At 41.6% G+C, this 9175-nt stretch overlaps 1 protein-coding gene across 3 annotated transcripts; it reads right to left on the bottom strand.

Moving 5' to 3' along the window:
- Positions 1–1190: 1190 nt before the first annotated feature.
- On the bottom strand, positions 1191–7760 carry LOC121570092 (DNA-directed RNA polymerase III subunit RPC7-like). Of its 3 annotated transcripts, none has more exons than XM_045208381.1 (8): positions 7720–7760; positions 5237–5398; positions 4830–4959; positions 3883–3951; positions 3361–3417; positions 2702–2790; positions 2352–2468; positions 1191–1905 (listed from the first exon to the last, which is right to left on the bottom strand). In XM_045208381.1, the coding sequence occupies exons 2-8, from the start codon at positions 5360–5362 to the stop codon at positions 1819–1821; spliced, it is 675 nt and encodes a 224-aa protein (XP_045064316.1). In that variant the 5' UTR covers positions 5363–5398; positions 7720–7760; the 3' UTR covers positions 1191–1818. The 3 variants fall into 3 exon arrangements, with proteins under 3 accessions (XP_045064316.1, XP_041737508.1, XP_045064315.1); XM_041881574.1 differs by having other exon boundaries at positions 7377–7752; XM_045208380.1 differs by having other exon boundaries at positions 7590–7752.
- Between the last annotated feature and the right edge of the window lie 1415 nt (positions 7761–9175).

Here is a 9175-nt window from a genome sequence, read left to right as displayed (position 1 = left end):
GCGATTCCAATGGGCACGCGATCACCAACACTGGACAATTGAGGAGTATTAAAACATTGCCTGGAACATGACAGCGAGTTCAGTTTACTTGAGTGGCCTGCACAGTCCCCAGACCTCAACCCAATAGAGCATGTTTGTTTTGTAACGGGCTGTTCGCAGGATGAATGTACCGCCGTCCAATCTGCAGCAACTGCATGATGCCATCACATCAGCATGGACCAACATCCCTGGGGAATGTTTCCGACATCTTGTAGAATGCCCTGAATAATTTAGGCTGTTCTGGAGGCAAAGGGGGTCCGAACAGGTACTAGATGGCTGGTGAGTGTATAGCTACAGTACACTTACAGTAAGGATAGCTGAGGCTTTAACGTGCAACCTTAGAAACAGCAGGATTAGCACAAACCTTAGCAATACTGCAGTTCACACGCACACAGTATGTGAGGGCATATTCCTCATTCCCTCAGGATTGGCCCAGAGGGAGTTTCCTCGTGTTTGTTTTGGATGTCTAGATGAAAGTATTTGTTTGTGTATGTCCTCTTCACTTCTTAATGACTTTGTATTGAATTAATAAACTGCACCCTTTTTTATAGCATTTACAGCCTACTGCATTTAGTACCTTCTACCTCTTAGTGCATCACCCCGCACAGTGATACATGGAAATGTGTCTAAACCAATCAGATTAGCAAGGTACTCTCTTGCTGCAGACACTTTCCAAGCCTGCTGACATGAAATCCAAAGCTTTCTCATACCATAACAATCTATCACATGCATCTGTCTCTGGCCACCTGCCATTCCTGAATAAAAGAACAGTGTATATATATTGGAACACCAGGGTGGGGGAATGTAATGTATATATTTTGTGTACTATAAGTATATAAATAGAAACTCAGGACAGAGAATGTGCTCACTGTACATATACAAGCTTTGATTATCATAGGTCAGCTTTGATTACTGGTCAGCAAATATCGGTCAGAAAATATAAAATCAAGGTCAGAAAAGATCAGTTGTTATGTAAACATGTGTATTGACTGAGCATGGCATTTTGCTGATAACTTTGTGAGTGCTGCTTCAACCTTCAGCACTACGCCACCTATTGGTGTGAAATAAGCATTATCATGCGGCATCTGGTGAACTAGTACAGCTTCTAGTATCAAAACGGTTTGTGTAGCATAGAAAATAAAACTGCCTGGTTTACAAATTAGCTGCCATTTATTGTTTCAGAATTTCGAGTTAAGTAAAATCTTCTTTCATAACAAACTTAGCAGAGAACATTGGGATATAACATGGATATAAAAGTTTTACAAAACATAACTTTTTAAAACTACATACAAACTACATAAAACAACAACATAACATTAAAATGGGTGTCTTAAATCTTCATTTTATATCTTCAAAGTTCTTTAGCATTTCTATAAATGGATAAAAACCCTCTAAGAAAGTATACTTGTGCAGACTCTATGATGGGGAAGGTTGGTGTTAGGAGAAAAATGTTGGCTTAAGAAGGACATACTTCTCTCTCCATAACACCACCACACTTAAGAGCCATTTAAAACTATTGCAGGTTTGAATTGTGCAACCTTCTTCTTCTGTTGAGATTCTTGTTAAGTCAGGAACTGACTGGATCCTGGGTTATTTTGAAGATTCATGTGTCGAGTTAAGATCATTTCAGGCCATGTATACAAGAAAATGGACCTAAGAAAAACAGCACATTCTCTCAGCTTTGGAGGGTCTCTCAGTTCTGGAGTGTCACATATATTTTCCCAGGACTCTTGGGTCCTAGGCATGCTCAATGCTCTGTCATTGTTGTTTTTCAAAGTATCAGTAAATGGCCTCATCCATGTTGTCATCACTGTCCCCTCCGAACTCCTCTCCATTGTCAAAGTACGACATGATATAGTCTGTCTCCTGAGGGAACACATTCAGAGAGGGAAAAATAGCTACCTATGAGCTCATTCGACCTTGTGAAATGTGTTTGCAACGCTAACTTTCTGTTAAATCTGCATTGGTGTCAATGGAAAATGTATGGGCAAAATTGTCTCTAGTAAGGATTAAAGTCAAAGTGATATTCTCTCACTGAGGTTGTGGGGGGAATGGGACCAGATGAAAAAAGTAAGAAAGAGCTTGGATGTGTAACAGTTTTGCGGCCGTCCCTCTCCTTGCCCTAACCTGGGCTCGAACTAGGGACCATCTGAACGCATCAACAACTGTCACCCATGAAGCATCGTTACCTGTCACTGCGGCGCAATGGAAACAAGTACTTCAGTTCTCAGAGTGGGTGACGTCACCGATTGAACGCTACGAGCACACACCGCTTACTAGCTAGCCATTTAACATTGGCTACAGATGCTTACCTCTTCAAACTCCTCTTCATCATACTCCCCCTCCCCATCTTGCTGCTCTTCCTCCTGCTTCTTCTTCTCCCCTTCCTCTTCATCTGAGGTCACTTCCTCCTCTTTCTTCTCCAATGTCTGAAAGATGACACAAATGAATACAAAAGAAACTAAAAGAAAGAGAACATTGATGGTAAAATAATACACCAGGCTTACATTAAGTTTGAGGTTTAAGAGCAAGAACCATTCCCTTCATCTAGTGTGCCGAGATTGAGTAGTGTTACATGCCTATAGATGCGGTAAAAAGGTCAATAGAACGCAGACTATGGAGTTTGTGTCTGATGTACTGACTGAGTGCATACTATTCCCACCTCTAGTTTATGGATGATCTCCTCTTTGTCCACCCGGGTCTTTTTGCTGGGTTTGGGGTCCACTGGTGTCTCCACACTAAGAGAGGTGTCTGTAACAGAGGAAAAGGGACAAAAGTCAATCATTAGGGAAAACCAACTCCATCTATCTATTCCCCCTCCTTTCCTTTCATTTAAAAGGCCATTCAACCAAAAGCTATATTTAGCCCGTAATAGAAAAGGGCAGATCATTTCTGTATAAATCAGGCAGTATTGTCATTGTCAGTAACCAGCAGTGACTTTATCGTATCCTTCTGTTCAAAGCAGAAGGGCAAATTGATGCATTCATGTCTCCAGAGACACAAGCAGTCAGACACAGTGTTCTTCTGAAGACACCTCTCTCTTCGGCACTCTGCCCAGCCAATAGGAAGGAAAAAAGCATGTGGGAGCAATATGCTATGAAAGAGACTGGTCATTCGCCAGCAACGTACATGTCAACAAGTCCCACAGGAAACAAACTAAACAGAACTGCAAAATGAATGGATTCTTTATTATTTTTATATTATTACAATAGCCTTCTGTGATCACATGGTGGGTGGGCTTTCATAGTGAATCTGTATAACTCACAGAAATGTCCAGTCAGTCAATGTGAGGTATAAAACAACACTGTATCATCCACTTACTCTCTTTTAGGGGCTTCTTGACATGGATTCGAAGCTCTTTGGGTAGCCTTTTCCAGTCTGACGTTATAAAACAAAATTCAAATCAAACAAAATCAATCAGCAGACACACAGGTGATACAATACAGTTTTTATACAGCAGTGACCTTGTCAAAATGATGGAATGTTGGTTCACATCCGGTAAAGCTGAGGGACTAAAACCTCATGTTGTTTTCCCAATCAGCCGCTATTCAGCAGACCCTAATTGTGAGCGACAGCTCAATTTCTCCCATTTGACACGCTTTGGGTCAACTGACAATTTCAATCAGGACTGTTCACACTCCATTGTGGCTGACATCTCTGGGACGGTGTGGCGAGTGATTTCATGCTGCTTCAGGATTAGATCATTGATTCTATTAATCCCTGTTTAACAGTGTTATGCTGGTAATCAGATCATACAATGCACTCCTTCTGATATGTGTTCCGCAGTTTCTATCTCCTTTCAGTTAAATTTTTTGAACTGGAGGTATGATGCAGCTGACCCACCTGGATTCCACTCAATGGTGTTGTCTGACGGCTCACTGTTCTGGTATTTATCAGAATACCGCTCCACATCTAGAAGTCAGACAAGAAGCTCATTTATTTCTTAAACATGGTACAAGAACAAACACGTCTTTGAAAATAAAGCCTCTGTGTATTATCATGGCGGTGTTAGAGGAAGGCCCAAAAAATTGTCAAAGACTCCCAAGTCATAGACTGTTCTCTCTGCTACTGCACGGCAAGCGGTACCGGAGCACCAAGTCTAGGTCCAAAAGGCTCCTTAATAGCTTCTACCCCCAAGCCATAAGACTGCTGAACAATTAATCAAATGGCCACATGGACTATTTACATTGTCCCCCCCCTTTGTTTTTACACTGCTGCTGCTACTCACTGTTTATTATCTATGCATAGTCACTTTACCCCTTCCTACATGTACAAATGACCTCAACTAACCTGTATCCCGGCACATTGACTCGGTACCGGTAGCCCCTGTATATAGCCTCATTATTATTATGTAATCTTAGTGTTACTTTTATTGTATTTTTTACTTTAGTTTATTTAGCTAATATTTTCTTAACTCTATTTCTTGAACTGCATTGTTGGTTAAGGGCTTGTAAGTAAGCATTTCACGTTAAGGTTATACCTGTTGTATTCGGCATGTGACAAATAAAACTGGATTTGATTGGATGTCTGCTCATTGTTTGCTGCTCCCAAATGTTCTTATCGAAGCATAATTAAATGCTTGATTGAATAATTGAACAATATTTCAACCCCTGATTTAGGTCATGTCAACTAAACCTTGTATCACCTTGTATAATTGTAATAAAATAACACCATTGGGAGCTGCTGACAGTGACAAGACATTGACTGTCTAATTTGTGGTACGTTTATATGTCTGTAATTACTATTTTAATCGCTAACACACAGAAGCGTGTCTTCCCAGGCTTAGGTACCTTTCTTGGAGACGGCTGGAAGGACATAAAATGGTAGGATCTTCATGGCTCCCCTGAACTCCTGCTTCAGTGACAACATGTACTCTGCTTCCTCTCCCATCACCAAGGGGACAGGCTTGTGTTCCATGGGCTACATGTGCACAAAAAACATTACACATATTAGGCTAGTCCTAAAAACGACAAGAAAATGCTCAATGCATGCTTTCCCAATAGAGCATGCTCTTCTTTGCTCCCAACCAAACACATATCCTACGGCCTCAACACGTTTAAACAAAAAATGTGTCAGCCCTGGATGTTGCTTCGACAAAGAGAATAGCCTCTAAATAAAACAAATATTTGACAACAATTAGGTGAATCCAAAATGAAGAGAGACAGCTACAGGGTCAGTCACATCACCCCTTACTCACAGGGAACAGAGGTGTAGGCTGGAGAATTGAAGAGGGCAGGTTCTCCCCTTTCCCAATACCGACTGCCTCGATACTGAAGCTCATGTACCCCTTGCCACGACCTCGGCCGCGGCCCAGGCCAGCCATGGAGCGAGCTCACAGTGGGGGGGTTCACAGGTAAATCTGTCAAGGGAGGGAGAATGCAATGGGCACTAAAAGAGTGAAAGGCAGTGAGTAATAGCACTTCTATTTTCCCAAACAATTTGTGTAAAGCTATGAAAGCTTACTTTTACTCCTGGCCCATTTATGATCACCTATATTGCTGTTCACTGTAATATAACAATAACCCTAACCCTATTAGCTCTAGCTAACGAACAGTGAATAACAGAGAGGTCACATAGCCAGGGCTAAACAAGAACAGGTATAGCTACAACACAACCAAAGGACAAAAAAATGTTGTGAAGCGGAGCAATGGCTAATGCGTTACGGAAAGAGGAAAGGGGATACCAAGTCAGTTGCACAACTGAATGCATTCAACTGAAATGTGTCTTCTGCATTTAACCCAACCCCTCTGAATCAGAGAGGTGTGAGGGGCGTTAAAGAGGCAATCTGTGATTGCTACATCTATTTCGGACTGTTAAATTAGTGATATATACCCATTGATTCTTGAAGAATGTAACTTATAAATGCCTCCTGAGCTAAGTTCAACTGTTATACCCCATCGCAATCCAAATTATAAGCTTTTTTACTCCATTGTTTGTAAACAAACACTGTGTAGACTCAAAACAGAAAACATGGTTAAAACTATTGTTTTTGTCTCATAGATGGTCAGTCCATGCATCCATAGCTCGGTCTATGAATTCGAGAGTGGTTACATTTTTCCAGCCCCATCCTCCTAGTCTGGGTACCAGTCTGCAACTCTAGCACTTTTAGGAGTGGAATATAGCCAGAGATATGGATATAATGACGAGATGCTTGTCTCCACCCTAACAATGGGATTCGTTGTCCACAGAGTGGAATGGTGGGCTGTCAACGCCCGCCTATTCCTCTCTTTGGATTGGTGGATACATCTTGTTATTTGAATAATTTTTTGAATATATTCGATGAGGGGTGTTGACATCAACCACCTGTATTCAATGGAGAGTGAGATGCTATGCTAGCCTCATGAATATGCATAGTCCGTCTCGAATTTCAACAGAGAAGTGCGTCACACTTTTATCAGTACACTCGTAACAACCTAAACATTACAAAACTTATTTTAGATTAAACAAGCCTCATGTATCAAAATAGCAATTCATATTTATCTTGACTAAATTCTACACTCTCTCATTTCCCCCCCATTCAGAAACTCCTCACCTGCTTAATAATTAAGGATTTGCTTAAGTGGACATATTTTGGGCAGAGATAGGGCTCTCTGGTACCCAGGCCACCATCCTCCAGCTGCGTCCCAAATCAACGCCAGGTGTCGCAGGAAGGCCAAGAAGATCATCAGGGACCCCAGCCATCCAAGCCATGCCCTGTTCTCCCCGCTTCAATCACTCAGACACGGGCAGTACAGGAGCATCATGGCAAAAACTGGAAGACTGGCAAATAGTTTCTAGCCACCACTAGTCAGCTACCCCCATTCAATGGTCACTTACCCCCCACCCCCCAACAGACTTTTACTCTGCCCCCACCCCAACAGCATATATCACTGACGCAGTTGTTAATATGTATATTATAGATTTTTTTTATTGATTATAATTTTGATTGTTTTTATTTCACTTGGTCCACACACCCCCTCAATGGTCATGCTGCTCCCCCTATGGTCATCACCCCCCACCCATCAACAGTCTTTAGTCTGCCTCCACCCATATGGATATTTATTTATTCATCACTGCTACAGTCATGATGTATATATTGCTATTTCTATTAATATTGTTGTTGTTTTTTATTACCATTTTCATTATTTTATTTCACTTAGTCCTGCATGTTGGAGGAAGATTTTCACTGTACTCTGCAATCACACCTGCAACCCTGTACATGTGAATATTAAACACTCAATCTCTGAATGGCGGGGTCCTGCTTTGTTGTTGTTTGAAACGCAGATTGCACCTTTAACAGCTACCAGCTAGCTACCTATCTAGTTGTGTGCGGCTTGCTAAGTCTTGTTCCACCTTACCTTCTAGTGACTTCAGTGATATTAACTTGTTTGCTTAGATAACTTGGTTGTACAGTAGCTACATTACAGCTGTAGCTAGTAAGAACTTGCTAGAAAATAACTAGCGCCTACTAGCTAGTTAGCTAGATAACGACGTTAGCAAACGTTAGCTAGAGCTGTCAGATTTCTCATGACAAAATATCGTTCACCCAGACAACGCGCTTACTAACTAACCATATCAACTTATTCACGACCTCCCACCTTCTGAACCATAGCTACTAATCTTCAAATAGAAAAAAAATAAAAACATGATCAAGCTAGCTGGTTTACAAATCCGCGGGCGACGTTATTGTTTACAACTCACTATGTTGTTTACATCTTGCGGAACTCTGGTGATTTGGGGTCGACTAGCCTGCCCTACACTGCCCCCTGCTGTATTGGAGTTGAAGACGTTCCAGAACCTCTGAAAAGAGATACAGTATCTCCCCCAAAAGATGGTCACATACTTTTTTGGGCCATCTGAGAGATCAATACCTGTCTGTGTAAGTGAGTGTGTGTGTGTGTGTGTGTGTGTGTGTGTGTGTGTGCTGTACTATACTTTAATTTAGATGAGCGTAGATTAAAACTGAATGTCAAGACTAAATTGGCTAAAATTAAATAATCCAATGAGAATTAATGTTTGAGCCACCAAGTAGGAACCTCCAAGGGGAGTGAGTGTGATACAACATACAGAAGCTACATTTGCTTCCTGGTGTGGGAGCTGGGTTGGCATGCAATGGCTGAAAATACTTAATTTTGCTGACATTGTAAAGGTGGTTTGTCTTGGTCTGGCTATTACCACATCCTGGTGAAGTTGATTCTTAATCGTTGTTCTTGTTTCTATCTATTTGAGGAGGATAAATAAGCCTTTGACCAAGTCACCCTAAGCCATCTACCATCTCAAAGCACTTGGTTATGATTCCCCTCCCATCTGGGGGTTCAGTGGATAGGAGCACAATCACTCTGATGGAACCTTACAGCTGTGTGTGTGTGTGTGTGTGTGTGTGTGTGTGTGTGTGTGTGTGTGTGTGTGTGTGTGTGTGTGTGCATGTGTGTCAGTCTGTCTGTGTGTCTGTATCTGTATGCCTGCCTGCATGCAGCGTGTGTCTGTGAGCTTGCGTGCATGGATATGTGCGTGCCTGCCTCTGTGAGTGTGTCACCGTGGGAACGTTTCTGTAGGAATCCAGCAAATCAGTTGCCATAGCAACTGTGTTCCATAATAGCAACAGTCGCTGAATAAGTATTTTATGCACTCGGGGAGTACAAGTATTTCCTCCTCTCCATCTTTAGTAATGCAAGCTTCTTATTTATTTTGAGCTTTTGAGATGGCCTACCCTTATCTTTTTCAGATAAAACTTTAATGTGTGTTTCAGTTTAATATACTATTTATAACACCAAGTGAGACCAGACTTGTGAAACAAAGTTAGGCTACTTCTTCAATTGTGTGTATTAGGCTATATGCTCACAACGCTCTCACATTCACCGTTAGGCATGCCTACCTGTTGTATACATCTGACTTTGCATTGAAACCATATCTAATCTATAAAGCAGGTGACTAATTATGGGCTACCACCAAGGATAGGTGGGCCACCTCCTTCCTCTGCAAATTTGCAATGACTGAACTCTTATGACCTTAAATAATCAGGAACTCATATGGCAACAAGATGGGGCCCTGGTGCAGATTAGTTTTAGCTGTGATCACAAGTGGTGTGCTTACTGCAGAGGTGCAAAACACCTTACTGCAGAGGTGCGTAAAGACATAGAGGACTACAGAATTAGCC

Source organism: Coregonus clupeaformis, chromosome 28 (assembly GCF_020615455.1).
Source record: "Coregonus clupeaformis isolate EN_2021a chromosome 28, ASM2061545v1, whole genome shotgun sequence".
Classification (NCBI taxonomy): domain Eukaryota; kingdom Metazoa; phylum Chordata; class Actinopteri; order Salmoniformes; family Salmonidae; genus Coregonus; species Coregonus clupeaformis.
Note: the sequence above shows the minus strand (reverse complement) of the source record. Positions and strands in the feature narration are given on the sequence as shown.

Excerpts from the sequence above, each read along its gene's own strand:
- LOC121570092 (XM_045208381.1), bottom strand. The coding sequence starts at position 5,362 with ATGGCTGGCCTGGGCCGCGGCCGAGGTCGTGGCAAGGGGTACATGAGC. Across the intron at positions 3,952-4,829 it reads TCCAGCCGTCTCCAAGAAAG|ATGTGGAGCGGTATTCTGAT; the intron begins GTACCTAAGCCT and ends TCTGACTTCTAG. Across the intron at positions 2,791-3,360 it reads CAAGAAGCCCCTAAAAGAGA|ACACCTCTCTTAGTGTGGAG; the intron begins GTAAGTGGATGA and ends CCTCTGTTACAG.